The following is a 22,193-nucleotide window of genomic DNA, read 5'->3' on the forward strand; positions in this document are numbered from 1 at the left end:
TTTGAAAATGTCAGTGCGGTTTTTCTCAACTCTAGAATGTGTGTGTGTGAATGTGTGTGTGTGTGTGTGTGTGTTCCATTTCTCTACTGATATCCTTGAGTTGTTGAATTGTTGTCATAATATTTCCTTTAATTATTTGAATATATTTGTTATAGTTTCTTTGAAATCTTTTCTGATAAAGCCAACATCTAAACATCTTTTGTCACTAAAAGTCAGTTTCTATCAACTACTTTTCTCTCTCAAGTATGAGTCACACTTTCCTGTTTCTTTGCACATCTCATAATTTTTTTTTGTAGAAAACTGACATCTTAGCTAACACGTTGTAGCAACTATGAATTTTGACAAATTTCTTTTCTGGTACTGCAGAATTTATCTTCCCCACAGTATGCAGCTGTTGACGTGTCTGCTGAGATTTTAATTGTAATTTTTATTTCTTTCAGCCTAATCTCCTAGGGTTTACTTTTAGATCTGCATAGCTAAGTAGCCAGCCAGCATACAGAGGTTGTCGTCAAACCGCCAAAGGCTGCGAGGCTCCCACACACTGCTGATCCATCTGTGTGGTAGGTCAGGAGTACAGTCGAAGCTTGGCCAGTTGTCCTGTATCCCCTGGATTTGCCTTCTGCTGAGCCCTCTTGGGTCGTCTTTGTGCATCCGTGTAGCTCCCCAGTCATTCAGGGAACAGCTTCCTTGGCACGCTGGAGATGAGTAATGCCTCAGTGTCACACTCAGATGCAAAAAGAAGTAAAAACCACAGACGCATGAGACACTGATAGAATTGTAAAGAAGTGTCTTGGGAGAGTCAAAGCTGAAGAATGACTTATCAAATATAACTGGAAAGGAAACCACCATGAGACCACTTGCTCAGGTCCTACCAAGGTGGTTTGCAGGTATCTCTTAAAATGCGATGCTTACCTTTTCGTATTGTGACCTGTTGGTCCTATACATAAAGGCCAACTTTTTAATACAGCATGAAATGCCCTTTAGTATCTAGCACAAGCTCTTCGGATCAGCCCTATTTTTCACTTTGCATCCATGGTCACCCCTCCATGCGGTCCCAAGCATCATCTCCTGTGCTTCCGTAACTTTCCTCACATGCCCCTACTTGCCTGACCACTTCAGAAAATGAGAGAAAATGTTATACATTTTACAATCCCACTTCTGATTTCTGGAGGCAAAGTACACTCAACTCCCTTGTGTGGCAAACAAGAGAGAAAGAGGGGATGGTCAATAAATGATGCATCTTTGGCTGGCCCTCAGACTGAGATTCAACTCATAGCCTCGTCTTCCTTCACACAACAAAATAAATATTTAATGGGCTAAAGATGAAATTTTAAAAAGGACAGAAAAAACATAAGAAGGGTTTTGGTTAAATATGATAGACTGAACAAAAGAAAAGACTTAAGTCTTTTCTCCTGAAAACTCACTAAAATCATTTAAATGCCTACAGGGGGAAGGTATAAAAGAAGCGAAAGAGTTTCTGCCCTTGAGTTTCAGAAACTTTCAGGCGTGCAGTCTTTAGCAACATTTGGAGGCAGGGGTGTAGCGCTGGGCTGAAAACAGGAGAGTTGTTAGAACGGAGCAGTGGTATATCACATCTGTTCCCCTACCCTAGGACTCCTCCCTCACCTCTGCACAAGACTGGAGTGAAATTCACTCTCTGGAGAAACTGAACCAGACAGGCCTTGAACTCTGGAACACTAGGCATAGCTGAAAGTCGGGGTGAGCCACCACAGGCTGGAAAAGGCATGTGTGGGGGACGGCAAGTTAAAGTCTCAACAGTAATTAGTGGAACCTCCCAGAATTCTGAGAGGCGGGCTTACAATATACCCTTCAGACCAGAGACTGGAGGATTTCTTTTATGTGAAACTGACCAGCTCTTTTTTTTTTTTAAAGATATTTATTTATTTATTTGAGACACAGTGAGAGAGGGAAAACAAGCAGGGGGAGAGGCAGAGGGAGAAGTAGGCTTCCCGCCGAGCAGGGAGCCCGATGCGGGGCCCGAACTCAGGACCCCGGGACCATGACCTGAGCCGGAGGCAGCCGCTCAGCCGACTGAGCCCCCCGGGCGCCCCTGACCAGCTCTAAGCAAAGGACTTTTATCAGCTGACGTAGAGGAGGCTCCCCAGAGAAAGAGCAGAACCCCTACTTGTTTTGAGACCCATCCATTGACAATCTTGCCTCAGCATGAAGGGCTTCGGATCAGCTTTTCTTGTTCCTTGTTTCTCTTCTTTCCTATTTTTTCCCCAGCTGACCTCTAGAAATTATTCTTCATTGAGTAAGTTTTTAAAATGTAAAGCAAAAGAATATTAATTTTAGTGCTGACCACAGCCCAGGCCTTGGGGCGTTACTCAGCCCGTCTCCCCTCCTGAAGGGGTTTGGTGAAGAAGCGTCACTTACCAACCTGCTTCCAATCTTGTCTGCCCTACAGACAAACCCCCATCCTTTCCTCATTCAGGAACAGATATCACCTCCCTCTCCTCTTTCCTACTCCCCACAGAGCTGCCTTTCCTCTCCCACTGCGCGTTAACCAACGCAGCCCCAGAGTGAACGACCAGGACATAGGGCTGAGATGTGCTAAGCCTCCCGAACTCCACATGCCGACTTGGAGACGGGGAGGGAATAGAACGAACTGAGCATTTACTTCACATCCTCATCGCCACAATCTTTAGCTTATCCCGCATTTGAGAACATTTCCCAATAGGAAATAAAAACTGACATGAAACTGAAGTGCCTTTTCAATCACCGAAAACACATTTTGCAGAAGTAAAGGAGGTGTATCCCCCTCCCAAGGTGGGATGGAAAGAACCAGCTGGAAGTTTCCCTAGGCACTGGGCTAGAGTTGGCTAGATAGCCCTGTCATAACAGTGTTATGGTACTGCTCATCTTCTGTACAGAAACAAGTAACTGGCCTTCTGAGCTCTGACCTGTGAGGTTTTCAGTCACGTTTTGTTGTTGTTGGACTGATGTCTGTGTCCTTCTCCCAGTCATATGTTGGAAGCCTGCTTCCTGAGGTGAGGGTATTGGGAGGTGTGGCCTTTGGGAGGTGATTGGGATTAGAGGAGGTGCTGGGTGTGGAGCCCTCATGAATGGAAACAGTGGCCTCGTACAGTTCATGAGAGAACTGAGGACACAGTGAGAAGGCAGTCGTGGGCAACCCAGAAAAGGACTCTCTCCAGAGCCACACTGGCTCCCTCATCTTACACCTCCGGTCTCCTGAAGTGTGAGAAATAACTGTTTATTGTTTATGGGCCACCCAGTGGGTGGTATTCTGTGATCGCAACCTGGACTAGACATCGTTAGAAGTTGTGACTGGATCAGACTGCAGACTGGGCTCAGGAGGTAAGACTTGTAGCACAGCTCTCTGTACGAGTTTGGCCTGCCTGACACAGATCCCCAAAAATGGAAACAAAGAAATAAAAATTCACTTAAATCTGGACAGTTTATCAGACCGTTAATTCAGGACATGGATATTTTAAAATACATACATACCTTTTCTGATATATATTATTACTTTTTTTTTTAAAGATTTTATTTATTTATTTGTCAGAGAGAGAGAGCACAAGCAGGGGGAGCGGCAGACAGAGGGAGAAGCAGGCTCCCCGCTCAGCAGGGAGCCCGATGCGGGACTGGATCCCAGGACCCTGGGATCATGACCTGAGCCGAAGGCAGACGCTTAACGACTGAGCCACCCAGGTGTCCCTATATTATTACTTTTGAAGTAAGACTGATGACTTATATGGAGACATACAAAAGCAACAGGAAAATAAACCAAAAAACCCAAATAAATGCAAAAGAATGTGAATGATATATTTGCAAACATCGCACCATAGCAAATAAGGCCTTAAGGAGCTATCTTCTATCTCAAATATACTCCAAAGAAGTGAATCTGCCATCTGCTAGAGAACTGAGGAACATGGAGGCTGACGATGATATACCTCTGGGTCTCCTTCAGAGACTCCACTGCATTCTCCTCATATTGTACTCTCTAGTGGCAGTTCAAAACACAAGTGTTATAAATTTGGGAATAATATTGAAATATCTCAGTTGCTAAATGTCTAATAGCAGATCTCAGGGCTTCGGACTTTAAAATACCTCTGCCCTGTTTAACTGACTTTTAATTTATTTTTTTAATTTATTTTATTTTTTTTTTTAAGATTTTTATTTATTTATTCATGAGAGACAGAGAGAGAGAGGCAGAGGGAGAAGCAGGCTCCCAAGGAGCAGGGAGCCCGATGCCGGACTCGATCCCAGGACCCTGGGATCATGACCTGAGCCGAAGGCAGACGCTTAACCATCTGAGCCACCCAGGCGCCCAGAACTGACTTTTAATTTAATACATAGGCCATTTTAATAGAATTTGGTACCAACACGTAAATAGGCCACAAAGGGAGATAAGCAGTACAGTCAAAGCACATGTTTTGGCCCTCTGGTACCGGGCGTGAGCTGAGGGATTAGCGTGTGTGCTGAACTCCTCGGAACCATGGCGTCCCTTTCCCTCGCACCTGTTAACATCTTCAAGGCTGGAGCTGATGAAGAGAGAGCAGAGACTGCTCAGCCATCTTCTTTTATTGGTGCCATCGCTATTGGAGACTTGGTAAAGAGCACATTAGGGACCTAAGGGCATGGATAAAATTCTGTTAAGCAGTGGACGAGATGCCTCTCTTATGGTAACCAATGATGGTGCAACTATTCTAAAAAACATCGGTGTGGACAATCCAGCAGCTAAAGTTTTAGTTGATATGTCAAGGGTTCAAGATGATGAAGTTGGTGATGGCATTACCTCTGTTACTGTCTTAGCAGCAGAATTACCAAGGGAAGCAAAAGCTTTGATTGCAAAAAAGATTCACCCACAGACCATCATTGCGGGTTGGAGAGAAGCCACAAAGGCGGCAAGACAGGCTCTGTTGAATTCTGCAGTTGATCATGGTTCTGACGAAGTTAAATTCCATGAAGATTTAATGAACACTGCGGGAACAACATTATCCTCAAAACTTCTTACTCATCACAAAGACCATTTTACTCAGTTAGCTGTAGAAGCTGTGCTCAGACTGAAAGGCTCTGGTAATCTGGAGGCAATTCACGTCATCAAGAAGCTAGGAGGAAGTCTGGCAGATTCCTATTTAGACGAAGGCTTTCTGTTGGATAAAAAAATTGGAGTAAATCAACTGAAGAGAATTGAAAATGCTAAAATTCTCATTGCAAATACTGGTATGGATACAGACAAAATAAAGATATTTGGTTCCAGGGTAAGAGTTGATTCTACAGCAAAGGTTGCCGAAATAGAACATGCCGAAAAGGAAAAAATGAAGGAGAAAGTTGAACGTATTCTTAAGCATGGGATAAATTGCTTTATTAACAGGCAGTTAATTTATAATTATCCTGAACAGCTCTTTGGTGCTGCTGGTGTTATGGCGATTGAACATGCAGATTTTGCAGGTGTGGAACGTCCAGCTCTTGTCACAGGTGGTGAAATTGCCTCTACCTTTGACTACCCAGAACTAGTGAAGCTCAGAAGTTGCAAGCTTATTGAGGAAGTCATGATTGGAGAAGATAAACTCATCCACTTTTCTGGGGTGGCCCTTGGTGAAGCTTGTACCATTGTTCTTCGTGGTGCCACTCAACAAATTATAGATGAAGCAGAAAGATCTTTGCATGATGCTCTTTGTGTTCTTGCCCAAACTGTGAAGGATTCTAGAACAGTTTATGGAGGAGGTTGTTCTGAGATGCTGATGGCTCATGCTGTGACACAGCTTGCCAGTAGAACACCAGGCAAAGAAGCTGTTGCAATGGAGTCTTATGCTAAAGCCCTGAGAATGCTGCCAACTATCATAGCTGATAATGCAGGCTATGACAGTGCGGATCTGGTGGCACAGCTCCGAGCTGCCCATAGTGAAGGCAATACAACTGCTGGACTGGATATGAAGGAAGGTACCATCGGAGATATGGCAGTACTGGGTATAACAGAAAGTTTCCAAGTAAAGCGACAAGTTCTTTTGAGTGCAGCTGAAGCAGCAGAGGTAATTCTTCGTGTGGACAACATTATCAAAGCAGCACCAAGGAAACATGTCCCTGATCACCACCCCTGTTAAACATTCCCATGTGCTGTTGAGCTCTGGACCAGTTAGTTCATAGCAAAGTTGTGTTTGAAAGACTTCGACCTTTTAAAGAAGACTGTGGAATCGAAGTTTATCTGTGGCTCTTATATCCTTAAGTTTGGACATTTAACTGACCTTCTATTTTAACATGGGTCTAATTTATTTGCTGTTTCATTATCCATAAAATTTAGTTGATTTAAAAGTTCATTTCTCATACTGTGCATCAAAATAAAAATTTGAACAATTAATTTAAAAAAAAGTACATGTTTTGAATAATTTTTATACTTAGTGACAGTAATGACATGTTGTCCAAAAGAGTCTTAAAGTTTGAACTTTATATAAAGACTTGAATATAGATATTTTGACTACATATACTAACTATGACCATACCAAAGAGTCCTTCCAAAGAGGAAAAATGGTCAACTACTCAGTATGCTGTTTGATGTACGCACACATTGAAAAGGAGCAACTTTGATATCAATTCTTGTCTTCTATGGACCTTGACAAACAGTCTCTTGGACGATGTAAGGTTTTCCTTATACAATTTTAGGAAAATATTTTTAATTGACTTTAGAAAAAAATATACTATTTCATACTCAGATCTGCACAAAGAGAGGAAGACCTCTGATATAAATGAAGGTAAATATAAAAATCTTTTTTTCCGGGGCACCTGGGTGGCTCAGTCGTTAAGCGTCTGCCTTTGGCTCAGGTCATGATCCCAGGGTCCTGGGATCGAGTCCCACATCGGGCTCCCTCCTCGGGGGGAAGCCTGCTTCTCCCTCTCCCCCTCCCGCTGCTTGTGTTCCTGCTCTCGCTATCTCTGTCTCTGTCAAATAAATAAATAAAATCTTAAAAAAAAAAAAAAAATCTTTTTTTCCTTATCTTAACTTCCCTAAAAGATAACGGATTATCTAAAACAAAGATCAGTTGTATCAATATATTTTGTTTTTACAGCATATGTAGAAGTGCAACGTATGCTACCTATAGCCCAAAGGGTGAAAGGGTAGAATTGGAAATACATTGTTGTAAGGCCCTTACACAGTATATGGAGTACTATAATATTATTTGAAGGTGGACTCTTATGATTTAGAGATGTATATTTAAATCCTAGGATAAGCACCTAAAAATTTTTGAATTTTTTGAAATTTTTTGAAAATGAGGTAAAAATAGTAAGTTTGTAGTAGTTATAAAATGAAGCAAAAAACCAAAACAAAACAAAAGAAAACCCCTCCACACTCAAGTAATCCAAAAGAAGGCAGAAAGAGATGGAATGAACAAAACAGCTATAAAATGGTAAATTTTAATCCCCATATCACAATTACATTAAATGTAAATGGCCTAAACACACTAATTAAATCACAAAAATTACTTGGATAAAATGAAAAGATTAGAGAGAAAACCAATACCCAAGAATACCAAGAATATACTATCTACAAGAAACTTACCTTAAAGACATAGGTTAAAAAATGAAGTCTAGCTTACTCCCCTATGTATGTATTAGGGCAGACGGAAAGTCCAGTGCTAGTCAGGAGGTGTTGCCGTTCCCTCTCCACCCACAATCAGATCGCACACAAACGTAAGAACCTGTAGGTCAACAGGAGGCCTGGCCCTTGGTCTACACGGTTGCCAGAGCTACACTTGCTCCTTCTGCTACTACATGATGCCATTTTCAGTCACTTCTCAGTTGTCTCCAAGCATTCAGTGGGTGGATAGGTACCTTTATCATGGACTTCTTTACTGACCACAGCCTTAGCTACAGAGGATCCTATCTTTACTCTCAGGACTGTGGCACTTGGTAACACAGGTAACATCCATCTGAGGTCCTACCCCTCTGGGTACTGTGTGGGAGCCACTCGAGGCCCCATTCTTTGTAGAGTCTAACGGTTTCCCATCCTTCCCAATCTTGGGACTCTTTTTCTTTCCCCGGATCAGATCCCTTCCTTTTCTTGAATAATTCAGCTCTATCCTCCAATTAGCCTATGTTAAAAAATAAAAACATCTTAGCTCTTTCATGGTGACCAAGAGGCCCTGGGCTTTTGCTTACAAAGCTCTGAAAAGGGGCTGTGATGTGGTGAAGCGGTACCTGTTACTTACGTTCACCCATAAATAACGGGAGAACCACCTACAGCCACTGGAAAGACAGAAGCTTATTTTTCTCACTTAACAAGAAGTGCTGGCCTTGGTTCTCCAAGTTGGTGATGTCAGGGCTGATGCATTTGATTCTTTTGACCTTTCTCTTCCAGTTACATGATGACACGGTAGGTCTAGCCATCAATTCTGCACTCGAGAGAGAAAGCAAGGGAGAGACAGGAAGAAGCAATGCTGGTCTCATCTGTTTCTTTCAGGAAAGTAGAATCGCTCTCAGCCACCGCTCTCCCTTGACCAGCAGCCCCAGGCGTGCCCCATGGGCCAGAACTGGGTCCCAGGGCCTCTCTGGATGCACGGAATGATGGACAAGCAAGGATGCTGCTTTGCAGGCTATAGAGTGAAAGGCACAAATGGACAGGAGGTTCGGGAGAGGCCTTTCAGTAGCCACTTAACATTATCTTCCATAACCTGTCATCTTGCCTTACGAGTAGGAAGCAAGGCAGAGTGAATTTCTCAAACGCAGCACCCCGGTATTCAGACCACAGCAGGTTATGACATAAATGTGATGTCCAGGCACTGCAGGTCATGCTACTCCGGCAGGCCGCATGGAAGAAAGAGCAGAACATTCTGTGCATCAGAAATTGGGGGCAGGCGGCCAGAGGAGAACAGTGTTTGGAGGGCCGGGAGCGAATCAGGGAGGGATGGCAGAGACGCTGAGATAGAGACGTGCACAGACAGCAACAGCCTGAGGGCCCACGTCAGAGGCAGGAAGGGGGGTGTCAGATGCTGTGCGGTACCCACAGGCACACAGCTGTGGACTGCCTCCCCCCCATGGGCCGAATGAAGGCCTGCTGTGGGCCAAGTCAAACTGATGCTGCTTGTTAATGGTCGGTCTGACCGTATCATGTGCCTGGCCTGAAGTGGGAAAACAGAAGTTACACAATTAAATCTGATACGTCCATAAAGTTGTGCCCGATGAATATAGTTTCTTCATAGGCTTTAAGCAAAGATACTTTGACATAAATATGAACTATCTGACAGTTGAGGGGTCACTAAGAGTAAAAACACAGAAGCCAGAGAAATTTAGGTAAATTTGCCATTTGATCCCATGTCCCAGTTCCATAAATTTCAATTCTGTTCATGCTATTAATTACATTCTTTTTCTTCACCTGAGCCCACATCACTGGGAATTGTACCTGTGCATGTGTACATGTGAATACATTCGACAAAACTTGCTAATTTATCAATTCAACAAATATGTACAGAGCACCTTCTCTCTCCTTATACCTTTCCCACTTCCCACACTTCAGAGCTGAAGGCAGTCATGAGGAGAATGACAGGTGGTAGTTCGGGCTGAGGAGATACAAAACATATCCACTCTGGACAGATATGCAGAAACTTCTCTCCCCCTCACCCCCCGGAAGCAGAGATCAGTAATAAATTAGGAGGATCAACTGCATGTCGAGCGCTGCTGCTGTCATGCTGCGCATGTCACAAGACCTCTCTGTTTCACTGCCTTTTCCCTAAGACAACACTGGTATTACTCCTTTCCTTTCCCTCTCCTTTCATCTCTCTTGTCCAACTACCTACCAGATCTGTCATACAGATAAATGGGATACTGCTGGTCACATTTCTCTGGGAAAAGCAAAACCAAACTATACCTGAAAAACATTTTTCTTCAATAGAGCTTTTATGTTTACCTGCCATGGGTCAGCTCAGAAGGAGGGGTGAGCAACTGTCTTGAGACTATTAGAGAACTCTGCTATCCACACTAGCACAGTGGCCTCTTCTATTTATAAATGTTCACCAGAATGCGTATCTGCCTCTTTCCCTGACACCTCACTCTATATTATGTCCACGTACGATATCTTACCATCCCCTGCAGTTTTCCTTTTTACCATCATCACATTCATTTATGTAACCTAGATTTGAAGAATACTTCCAATGTGCCAGGCACTCATTGTTCTAGGCACTGAGAATACAAAAGTGAATGAGACAAAATTTCCTGTGCTTTTGAATCTTACATCCTAATACAGACACACAATAAACACACACACATTAAACACGCACATGCGCACGTGCACACGCACACACACACAATGTGAGGGGTTGATAAGAACTGGAAAGAAAACAAAGCAGGTCAAGAGGGTTGAGAGAAAGAGATGGGGAGGGAGTGCTGTTTTAGTAGTTTAATTTAGTAGTAAGGAAAGTCCTTTCTGAAAGTTGAAATTTGAACAGAGACATGCATGAACTGAACTGAAGAAAAGAGCCATCATAATATCTAGGTGAACAACATCCTAGGCAGAGGGAAGCAAATGCCAAGACCCCAAAATGGGAATGTACAGAGCAAACTCAAGGAATATCAAGAAGAGTAGGAGGGAAGGTGAGCAGAGAGGCAGGTGAAGACCAGATCATATAGAACCTTTTATGCCACGGTAAGGATTTTACCCTAAGTGAGACAGGAAGCCATCAAAAGGATATAAACAAGGAAATGACATAATCAGACCTATGTTTTACAAGGTTCTCTCTGACTGCTGTACATACTAGAACAAGAGTGGAATCAAAGAGATCAGTTGGGAATCCACTAGAATGATCCAGATGATAGAAAATGGTGTCTTGGACTAAGAGAGTACTGATGAAGGTGGTGGGAGATGGTGAAATTGTGTTATATAGGCTGAAAGAGAATCCAACAGGAGTTTTTGTTAAGTTGAATGAGGAGTATGAAGGAAAAGAAAGCTATGGACAATTCCAAGATTTGTGGCCTGATTGCTGAATGAATACGGGTTCCCATTTAGTAAAAGAGTGAGCACTAGGGAAGAGGTAAGTTTGTGTGGAGTAGAGAAGGGAATTCAGTTTGGGGCATGTTTAGTTTGAGATGCTATTACATATCTGAGAGGGAATGCTGAGTAGGCAGATAAGACATATGGGTGTCAAATTTAGAAAAATGACTGGGGCCGAAACTATGAATTTGGGAGTCATAAATGAATTTAGGGGTTACAAATTTTAGAGTATACCACGGAAATGGAAATCAACTGAAGAAATGTTTATAAAAGGAGGGGGTGGTCAACTATATCAAATCCTTTTGAGAAGCTGAGTAAGATTGACCAAAACCTGACCATTGGATTTAGCCATTCGAAGGTCAGTGGGGACCTTGATCCAAATGGATTCCATCTATTATTGGGATCAAAATCCTCAGAGTTTTGATTAGACATTTATTATATGAAGACTTGCTATGTCGATCTTTCCAGTTGGAGTGTAAATTTCATTAACGTAAGGATGATGCCTCTTTCAGTCACCATTTTATCTCCAGTGTTTGGTCCACTGCCTGGCACACAGTGAATGCTCCACAGATATTTGTGGGATATCCCATTCTGTTCAGATTATTGTAAAGCAGTAGAGTGCTAGAGGCTCCACTGAGGTTGTAGAGTGTTTGGAGATTTGTCGGTGATTGTACTGAAATGGGGAAAGGTAGTTGATGAAGCCATTAGAGGACCCCTCTTTCAATTTGGTAAATACTGACTTTCTAAGTTTAAAATGGCGAATATGTTCCAAGAGTACACTGTGGACAAGAGATGCCTGATGTGTGGTAATTGAGATGAAAAGTGCATGTTTTAACTATCACTTGGTGTGTAAAGTAAAAAATTAATCCTGAGAAAAGCCATGAGGGGCAAACAGAATTTTTCCGTAGGTTATTTTCCTTGGAGAGGAAAGCAGAGCAAATTTCAGTGTTCAGAGAGCCAGGCTTGTGTCTTTGAGCACATTTCCTGTACATGCTCACTTAATTAGGCAACAGTATTGATTTTAGAACAGGTAAGATCTAAGATTGTCCATTTGTTCATATTAACTCAGATCTTCCCTTTGACTAACTTCCTGGGAACAAATTAAAACCCATGAGAAACTCGGCAATTTTTTCTCAGATCACTAAGGAACATTTGGTAAATTACTGCTTTAGTACATAAAATCGCTTCCACTATCCCAAAAGCTTTAATGTAGCTCCCCAATGGTACCTAATTTGCTCTGAGTTTGTGGAAAGAAAATCTGACTCAGTGAGTAACTACACTGAGCGGAAAGCTTGATGTGAGTAGTCCCATGCCCGGCGGAATCATCATTAGAATTAGGCCAATCAGATACAAAAATGAGTGAAACACACTCAGGATGAAATATGGACCATTTGGAGAAATCATGAGACTCCTGCCATGTTAAGTATACTCTAACAATGGTGGTGGATAAAAATGGGCCCCTTGGAAAAAAGCATCTTTGAGAAAAAAGAAGGAAGATGGAAATTTCCCAGAATTGTACGTGCTATTAATATACAGTGCATTTGCAAACAAATTATCATACCTTGGGAAACTGTTAGGGGAAGGCAGAACTCAATCAGTGAGTGACTGAAGTTTGTACTGAAGATGCAAACTGACATACACCAATAGTACCAAACCCCTCCGAGCCTTAGTGGTCACTGAAGCTGCCAATCCTGAAAAACGCACTAGAGACCCCTGTTGTGTGTTTGTACAACTTCTTCTCGCCCTTTAAACCGAAGAGAGGACAATCACGTGGTCAGAGTCAAAGGTGGAAAAAGGCCAACTGGTTGCTACTGTTGTCTTTTTGGACCCACAGGCCTGGAAGCTGACCTAACCCTTCCCCCTTAAATACTGGGTCTGAAAAATAGTTATATTTTACATGTTCTAGGGAATAGAATGAATTCTGGCTCTTTATAAATGCTTGTGGATATAAGATTTAGTTATTTAGGGTAGAGTACATTTAGAGGAATAGTTTTTCCATTTAAGGTCTGTGGCTGAGGGGCGCCTCGGTGGCTCAGTCTGTTAAGCGCCCAACTCTTGGTTTCAGTTCAGGTCATGATCTCAGGGTTGTGAGATTCAGCCCCGTGTGGGACTTACACTCAGTGCGGAGTCTGCTTGTCCCTCTCCCTCCCCGTCTCCTCCCGCCCCCCTCCCCGCCCTGCTCCCCGCCCTGCTCCTCTGCTCTCTCTCCCTCTCAAATAAATAAATAAAATCATAAAAATAAATAAATAGAGTCTGTGGCTGAAAGTCTGTTCATTCTCAACCTGCCTCTAACACTGGTGATTCATCAGTACTTCACAAGAACTGCTGAGCACCTACTAGGTGCTATTCTCGGTGCCAAACCCTGGGTTTTAGAGGTAAATCTGGTAAGCAGAGACAAACACGAACCCATAATGCTGACAGAATGTTCTAGGTACTCCAAGGGAAGTAGGAAGGAAGTCATCAGTTCTGTTGGGCATATACTCATGAGGCTAGAGAGGACTATTAGGTTGAACCCCTAGTAGGTGAGCAGCCATGGAAGGAGGAGCACAAGATGCAAGTGTATAAAGGTGGAACTCGCATGGCGAACTGAGGCCCTATGAGTATTGTAGGGCAAGGAGAGAGAGCTCTCAGGGCCTGGAGGCAGGGGTGAGGGAGGTCGGAGAGAGAGAGCAAGATGAAAAGTAGCAGATGCTATAAACTCCTCTGCAGAACTACTGGTTAGCAAAAAAATGTGTCTTTCTCTTTGAACCTTGACCAGACTTTGTGGTTAAAATGGAAATATACTGACATATTAGTCAGTCTACTTCCTGGGATTCATAAGCCAAAATGCATTTATACTATCTTGAAAAAACAAAACTGATCTTTTGCCCTCTATTTGTTTTTTAGCTGGTCGGGCCTCTTTACTCATTGGACCAACCCAAATTTTTATTTCCAAGGGATCTGAGCCCCGCCTGTGTGGTGTTCTAAGCACGCCCTGTTGACTTTTAGCACTGCCATGGAGTTATGAGGAGTTTCTGCTCCTGTTACACTATAATACCTCTCTCTCCCTTTATAATCGGAATTAATCACCCAGCCTACACCTGAGCTTTCTTTTCTGTGCGCCAAAAAAAACGGCAAGATAAGAATTTCCTTTTCCAATTCAGTGGAATCGTTAATGTGTCCCTTGACTGAAGCCGTGGATTCTAAACTCTAAGGCCATTGCTCTTTCCAGGAAGGTGGGCGAGGAGATGCACTTAGAGTTTTTTGTTTGTTTGTTTTTTAAGAATAACATTTTTCTTTTCTTTTCTTATAATTCACTTATTTTTTAAGGAATCTCTACACCCAGCATGGGGCTCAAACTCAAGACCCCGAAATCAAGAGTCACATGCTCTACTTACCGAGGCAGCCAGGTGCCCCTACACTGCTTGGAGTGTTAACCCTAGGAAGATGTTCCTTCCAATTGTCCTTCAAGGCTATCCCTACGTGGGTGGACCCACAGCAATAACTGTGCTAGTGTGGATGTATCAGGTAAGAGCCAGTCTTGAACACTTTCTTCTCTAGTCAGCAAGTCACGGGGTGTTTTCCCCCGCTACAAGGCCATGACGCGTGGGCTGGGGGAGGACCCGTCTCTTCCAGCTCCTATAGGAGGAGGCGGTGTACCCAGTCACACCAAGACCATTTGCAGTGATGGGCCGAGTGTCAGCCTTCAAGGCCTCCTTCACTAGGAAATTACAAAAACATTCATTGAAGAGTTTTCAGTGCTTTGTGATTTTTAAAACACTTAAATCTTTATTTCATCTGGAAGTTCAAGGTAGGGATCCAGCTTTGTTCTTTTCCCAAATGACTAGCCAAGATATCTGAGTAACACATTTCTTTTCACCACTTTATTATATAACCAAATCCCATTCCTATTTGGATCTGCTCCTGTGCTCAGTATTTTGTTTTATTGATCTGTCTGTTCCTGAACCAATATATGTCAGTGGTAAATACTGCAGTTTCAATGACTGCCAAAGTCCTCCAGAATATCCTTGTGTATTTGGATCTTCCTTATATATTTTTATTCTTCCAAACTTTAAAATTGCTTTGCCAAGTTCCAAAAGAATTCCATTAGAATTTTTATCAGACTGTAATAAATTTATAGGTTGGTTTTAGGAAAAAGTGACATCTTTACAATGTGTGTCTTCCAAGCCAAGAATATGACATGCCTCTTTATTTATGGAAGTGTTCTTTCTCACTGGACACTGAGTCTTAGTGATATGAACTAGTTTCTTCTCAAGAGACTAGTTTTTTGTTTTGTTTTTGTTATCAATCCTGCTGTAAGACACGAGTTCAACAAAATGTAATCATTTCATGTTGGGTCACCAAGTACTCTTGACTGTTAGCATAAACACATGGGTGTATTGTTGAAAACTGTGTTGCGATGATTAACTATCCAAGATTCCAGGTTGGGATTTTTTTTTTTGAACTGAATATAGAGGGATGGCCAGTTGAAAAAACTGATTGGAAAATTCAAAACATCCAGAAACCACCAATGTGTATTTTTGTTATTTGTCTATGAAAGATTTCTTTTATTGAAAAATTGCGTCATTATTCCAGAGCAGGAATGGAGGCCGTAATGTTATCTTGGCCACATATTTGTGGCCCATCTGAGAATTGTTTGCATAAGTGCATTGGCTAGAAGCCACATCTCCTGGTCCAAAACCCATTCTAACATTGACAAGACAATAAAGAAGAACGGTGCGTGCCAAGTTATTTAACAGAGCTTGCCATGGGAGTTACCATGCCGGCTCTGTGTCCTCAATGCCTCATATATTGTTGGTGCCAAACAATTTACTGAAGGAATGAATGGAGTCTCTAGCAAGGGTTTAGACGTATGCTTTTTTTTTTTTTAAGATTTTTTATTTTTTTAAGTGATCTCTACACCCAGTGTGGGGCTTGAACTCACAACCCTGAGGTCAAGAGTTGCTCGCTCTACCAACTGAGCGAGCCAGGTGACCCTATATGTATGCTTTTTAAGGTAAAAACTTGAGTACACTCTGTTGCCAGCCTGGCTGCCACGGAAGCAGGAGCAGCTTCTGGACTGGTAGCTGAGACTGGTGAGCCCGCCTGCCTGTGCCTCATCTAATCTTCCCCAGGCCCTGCCTGTGATGCTTGGTCAGTACCTCCCAGTCTACCTTCCATTCCACCGGTGGGTGGGCCCAAAGTGCTGGCTTCTGTTTTCCTTACCACCCAGCCTTCTGTTACCAAAGATCCTTCGTGCCTCATACCAGCCAAGTCACAAAACCTTGGACAACCACACTAACATTTTGTTGTTGGCACCGGAATCAGAGAGTACCGTGTTACAATCTGAGTGTTGGAACAACACATTAATGACAGACTTTGCCTGTTCTCTTTTTCAGGATGAGTAGGCTGATGGGTTAAAATGACGTAATCATAGCCAGAATGGGGCAATGAAAAGAATTTTTTACCCCCAGTTGCAGATATGGGCTTATGAATGGGAATGATGTTAGGTCAAAGAGAATGCAGAGGGAAAGAGAGGCACGTCCACCCGAGGTAATCAAAGCCCAGAGTCTCTGCGACTGGTATTAGGGGCTGGACTAGAATGCCAAGAGATTGAAGACCAGAGCCTGTTGAAGGAAATAGCCAAGCCAGCGACAGCCAAAAGCTGAGCTTTTGTTTACTCTGAGAGATACATAGCAGTCTGAATTTATTTAAATATCCGAGGGTGGAGCAGACATAATGGAGAACGATCATTTAAAATGCAGGTATAAGTGTTAGGAGCCTATGGCGACTAAGTGAGAATTACTGAAAGAGTAGGAGAGTTAGAGTGTGAACACAGAGGCCGGAACAGATTCTAAAATCACATCAGAAACAGGATTAGTGGGAATGAATGGTTGCACAGTCGTAAGTCATGAATTCTAGAGGTATTCACTGGGACAGGGAAAGAGTACAAACAGACAAGACTCATGGTAGAACACGGTCCATAAAGATCAATAAGCACTGAGAAAATTGGGATAGTGCAAGAATCACTCTCATGGGTCTTTTAAAAATTGACTATTTAGAACGTATTATCATTATTGTTCATCACAATTCTGTAATAGTGACATCCTTTAAAATTGCTTCCGTCTTAACAGTTCTGCGAGTGTGACTCATCCGGGTTTACAGAGCAGCTTGGAGGCGTATCTGTAAGAACTTAGGGCATTGGATTTCCAAGTCCTGCTATTGGACTCCACTCCTATTTGCAATTCAAGGCTCACAGTCCTAAGGTCCAACCCCAATTTACACACACACACACATACACACATACTCATTCACTCCTAAATTTTAAGTGAGTGCTGAGACTACAAAGTGATTTCTCTATTATCAATACTTCCAGCTGTCCTACTTAGGAGGAAAACCTTTCTCTTGGTTGTGGAAAAGCTGCGCATTGGGGTGGCAGGGTCAGAGGAGGATTTTTTTTTTAAAGATTTTTTTTTTTTTTCATGAGAGACAGAGTGAGAGAGAAAGGCAGAGGGAGAAGCAGGCCCCCAAGGAGCAGGGAGCCCGATGCGGGACTCGATCCCAGGACCCTGAGATCATGACCTGAGCCGAAGGCAGACGCTTAACCATCTGAGCCACCCAGGCGCCCCAGAGGAGGATTTTTCATGAGTGGTTAATGAAGTGCTGGGTACAGAGGCTGGGCAGCAGGGAAGAACAGAGCGGGAAGACCAAGATTTCAGTTTTGTCTCCACCACTTACTAGCTGAGCAAACAACTGCTGTGAACTCTAGTTTCTTCCCCTGTAGAAATCCCAAGTGATAATGAGTCATCCCATTTATTGAATTATGTGGATTTTTAATCTTACAACCCTATGAAAGAATTATCACAATTCCCATAATACAGATGAGGGAAACAAGGCTGAGGGAGGTTGAGAACATTTTTAAAATCTATGTATCTCGTAAATGGCAGAGCTGGGATTTAAACTCATGTCTTGATTGAAAACCCTGTCTTCTTAACCATTACATCTTCTGCCTCTCCTCCATGGGTTTGTGTGAAGGACAAAAGGATGTCAAGTTTTACTGAAATGTTGGTAATTAATGTGACTATTAAATGCCTAATTGTTCTGATAACTTTCGATCTTTGTTTTATTTAGAGAGCAGATTTGAGTCTGTGTATTTACATTACTTTTTAAGTATAATTACTTTAAAAATTTTTTTCCTTCATTTTTACATTTTTTTGTTGTTCAGTTTGTCACATAATTGCTGTTTGAGAATCATTTTTTTTTTTTTAAGATTTTATTTATTTGACAGAGTGAGAGCACAAGGAGGGGCAGAGACAAAGGGAGAAGCAGACTCCCCGCTGAGCAGAGAGCCCTAAGTGGGGCTCAATCCCAGGACGCTGGGATCATGACCTGAGCCGAAGGCAGACGTTTAACTGACTGAACCACCCAGGCACCCGGAGGAAAGGAACATCTTTTGAATATAGTTAGAAATAATTAGCATACTCTCGTCAGGGCAGTATATACCTTTATTAACTGTGATTATCCATAAATGGGCATTCATTTCTTGCTTCAGCAGTGACATGGAAAAGGGCTGTGGACTGGAAGTCTGGGGACTGGCTTTTAACCCAGGGTCTGGGTTCATTGTCCTATGTTTATCTTAGGCCAGATACACTCTTTGGCTAATATTGCTTCATGTTTAAAACAGGGGATTAAAACACGAGGTGACTGGCAATCCCTTGCAGCATGAATAGCCTATGATTCCTTGTAATTTTAGAAGAGGAGGTAATTCAGAAGAATATAATTTTAAATCAAATTCTACTGTAAGACTATTAATAATATATGCAGGGGCTCTAAGCAAGTAATAGATGAGAAAATGAAACGGTGAATTAAAGAAATTTGGGTAATTTCTAAGTTCTTTCTATTTTTGAAGTTCTATCATCCAAATGATACTACATTGTAATCTGAGCGCACTCAAATATTTCAAAGGACTTCCCTTTGATCGATCCTTTCTGATCTTCACACGGACAATATGAAGTAGCGAGGAGAGTGATTTTATCCACTCTCGACCGAGGAAGGAACTAAAGATGAAGTGGTGGCCAGGTCACTAGGCTAGTTGGGGGCAGAGCGGGGAAAGACAGACTTTCTGACCCGTGCTCTGTCCACTACACCACCACATTCCCTGGCTCAATAAATAAATACTAACTGTTAGAGAAGGTTGCTTAATACAAACTGCACATTATTCTACTTTGACAGATGAGTAATCCTCAGTGATGAATTCCTTGTTTTGAAAGTTCAAAGTCTTTGATTCATCAGTTTTTGAGCCATTTGTAGGATCAACAGGGTTAGGACACATGATACTTGCAACTTTTCATAATTAGAAAAACTGAAGAGTGGGTTTTACTTTTTCTTTCCAACTTAAAAAAGCCAAGCAGATAATATGTTAAGCTCTCTTTGACCTAAGACACTTTTCCTAAAAACCACGAGCCTTTGTATACATTTAGCAGCTATGACTAAGCAACTCCCTCTTTCAATTACATATGCCTATATTAAGTATTATTGCCGTATTTGTGGAAAAGATTCATTTAGGCTTTTTCCACTCTTCAAAAAATTAATGTATCTACTATTATTGAAGTAGTTCATTTCTATTTTAGAGTTTTAATATTCATGTAATAAGAAAAAAATTTTATCAGTACAGAAGAGTATAAAATAAATGTGATCTCTATACCACTCCAGCCCAGGCTGATGCTCTCCATACAGGCATCGTTAACAGCTACTGCTATTAGGTCATGTAGCAGTTACTATTATAATTTAAAAAAATATGCTTACAGCTCTGTTTCTCAGTTTATCAGCTTTGGAAAGTGTCTACTGACTTCCATCTATGAAAGAGAAGGAAGAATATTTATACTTGTTCCCAACTTCTCTACCTCCTAATTTTTTTTTTTTTTAATTTTATTTATTTGAGAGAGGCAAAGAAAGAAAGAGAAAGAGAGTGTGGTGAGAGGGGCAGAGGGAGAAGCAGACTCCCTGCTGAGCAGGGAGCCTGATGTGGGGCTTGATCTGGGGACTCTGAGATCATGACCTGAGCCGAAGGCAGATGCTTAACCGACTGAGCCACCCAGGTGCCCCTCTACCTCCTAATTTGTGTTAGTTATATTATTTATAATCCAGTTGTATTTCTAATTTTTCTAAAAACTATATTTTAAATTATTCTTTGTAACTTTAAACAATACCCAAACTTCTACTTCTGGATTTATTTAGATAAGATGCTCTTGATTCCCAGTTACGTAAGAGGGTCTACTTCTAAGTTTTTGTTTTATGGATAGATTTACACATAGACATCCCTCCATATATACGTGGTCATGGTTTACTATATTTATATTCGGCTCTGTAATTATAATTAAGTCTTTGGAAGATTAAAAGAGTTAATCCATATAAAGCTCACAGCACAGTGCCAGGCACATCTGTAGCCACCAGCTGTTATGAACAACTGAGTAGTGTAGAGGAACCTCAATTGAGAAGGAAATGTAATGTTATTTAATTGAAATTTTGCGGCTTAAGTGAGATTCTTCTCAACCTGAAGAACTAATAGATCCTTCCTCCCTCTTGTCCTTTCCTCCTTTTCCTGCTTTCTTCACTTCCTTTGGGTCATAGTCAGATGGCATTGCTTCTTGTTTTCTTTCTTGGATTACAATTTGTTGGATTACTTCTTTGAGCTTTGGTTTTGTATTGTACAGGAAGTAGGCTTTCTAAATCTTGAACGTCTAAAAATTTTGGTCTTTCTTTTAGCACTCAAATTTGCTTAGTAGTTTGGCCAAGTTTAGATCCATTTGTTTCCCCTCAGAACCTGGAATACATTCTGCTAATGACCCACCAGGAAGGACTTTGTTTGGTTCCTTGATACATCACAAGCACCTAGAACAGTGTCTAGCATGCAGTATACACTCTCTATACATTAGTTTTATGAATGATCTTCTAGTGACTAGTACTGCTGAAAAGAAATTGCAATGATAGCCCGATTATTGTTCTTTTATTTGCCCTCTCTTTGGAAGCATTTAGGGTTTTCTTTTTGTTCTTAGAAATTCTAAAATTTCTAGATGTACTTTTGTTTACTTTTCCTGCTCTGTAATGGTTGGGTTTTGTCAATCTAAAAACTCTTGAGTGTAAATAAATTTATTTCATTATTTTCTTGACTATTTCTTTTTCTCCATGGTCCCCTCTACCTTCTAGAATCACCTTTAGGGAAGTATTAGATTTCTTAGAGCTAACTTCCATGCATCTTAATTTTTTCTCATATTTTCTGTCATTTTATTTCTTTTATCTTTCAGGTAACCAACTTGATCTTCTATTGTATTTATATTACTACTTAGAAATTCCATTGAAATTTTGATTTTTACTTTCCAAGAACTCTTTCATGTCTGATTGTTACCTTTCATCGCAAACTATAATCGTCTTAAAAGAATTCTTCTGATATGAATTAGCATTTTTATTGCTCTTACTGAAACTGTTTTAAATATTAATTGTATTAACTGGCTAACACAGGTGTTAAGAATGTGAGTGATCTGTGCGTGCATTCATTAGGGTTGTTTTTTTTTTCGTAAATACTCTTTAAGTGTGTGGATTATCTTTTTCCTCCAGCTTCAGTTATTTATTTTTCTAAGGCTTTCCCTTTTGTGTTGTTTTTTCTCCCAAGTCTGAGGTTCCATGTTGTCCTTTTATAGGAATGAATGAAGAACTACACAAACACCTTAATTTAGTATCAGTAGCTTGTGTGGGTTTCCTTTTGGGGGTTTACGTTTGTTTCTCTAAGCTTTTTCACTCAGAACAGAATGATTGACAGCAGTTTTTGTATAAGTAGGTGGAGTCTGTGGACAGGAAGGCTTCCCAGTAGGGTTTCCTGTGGGCAAAGCACAAGCGAGCAGATCCGGAAGCCCAGAGGTTTCCGGGTGGAGGGGTGGAGGTGTATTTGAAGTCTGGTGATTTCCAGTCTGAGTTTATTATAGAGATTCAGAATTTCTTCAGTATCTCCTCTTAGGCCGCACAGTCCTCACTGAGAATGCTCTCTGAGAGATAGCTTGCTTTCTAGAGCGCCTCACTGGCTTTTAGCCTGAGGGCAAAAGTCTCAGCAGCCGAGCTCTGTTTACACAGATCGGAGGAAAGGGGCCCAGCTGTGCGGAGGACTGCATCCCGCTCCTTAATGAGGCCACTGATGATGGCCTCACAGCCCATCATTGTATTGTATTGTCCTGGGAGCAGGAGGTCCCTTCTGGGGCCC

The 22,193-nt window shown here is 41.7% G+C and overlaps 1 protein-coding gene and 1 long non-coding RNA gene across 8 annotated transcripts in view; one reads left to right on the forward strand and one right to left on the reverse strand.

Annotated features, from left to right (window-relative positions):
- LOC118013210 overlaps positions 1-22,193 on the reverse strand; it is a 67,669-nt gene that overhangs the window by 19,200 nt on the left and 26,276 nt on the right. The window contains exon 5 of one of the 7 annotated variants that reach the window (XR_004679965.1): positions 7,343-8,372. The exons of the other annotated variants lie outside the window; for them this stretch is intronic. This is a non-coding gene — a long non-coding RNA (uncharacterized LOC118013210). Of the gene's footprint in view, positions 1-7,342; positions 8,373-22,193 lie in introns of those variants that run through there. 7 annotated transcript variants of the gene reach the window in all.
- LOC118013206 (T-complex protein 1 subunit beta-like) lies at positions 4,432-6,343 on the forward strand. Its single transcript, XM_035008893.1, is given in 2 exon segments — positions 4,432-4,609; positions 4,611-6,343. Coding segments are annotated over 2 exon segments (1,608 nt in total). The 5' UTR covers positions 4,432-4,480; the 3' UTR covers positions 6,090-6,343.

The sequence above is a fragment of the Mirounga leonina genome, unplaced genomic scaffold, assembly GCF_011800145.1.
Source record: "Mirounga leonina isolate KUSES-001 unplaced genomic scaffold, KU_Mleo_1.0 Mir_153, whole genome shotgun sequence".
Classification (NCBI taxonomy): Eukaryota; Metazoa; Chordata; class Mammalia; order Carnivora; family Phocidae; genus Mirounga; species Mirounga leonina.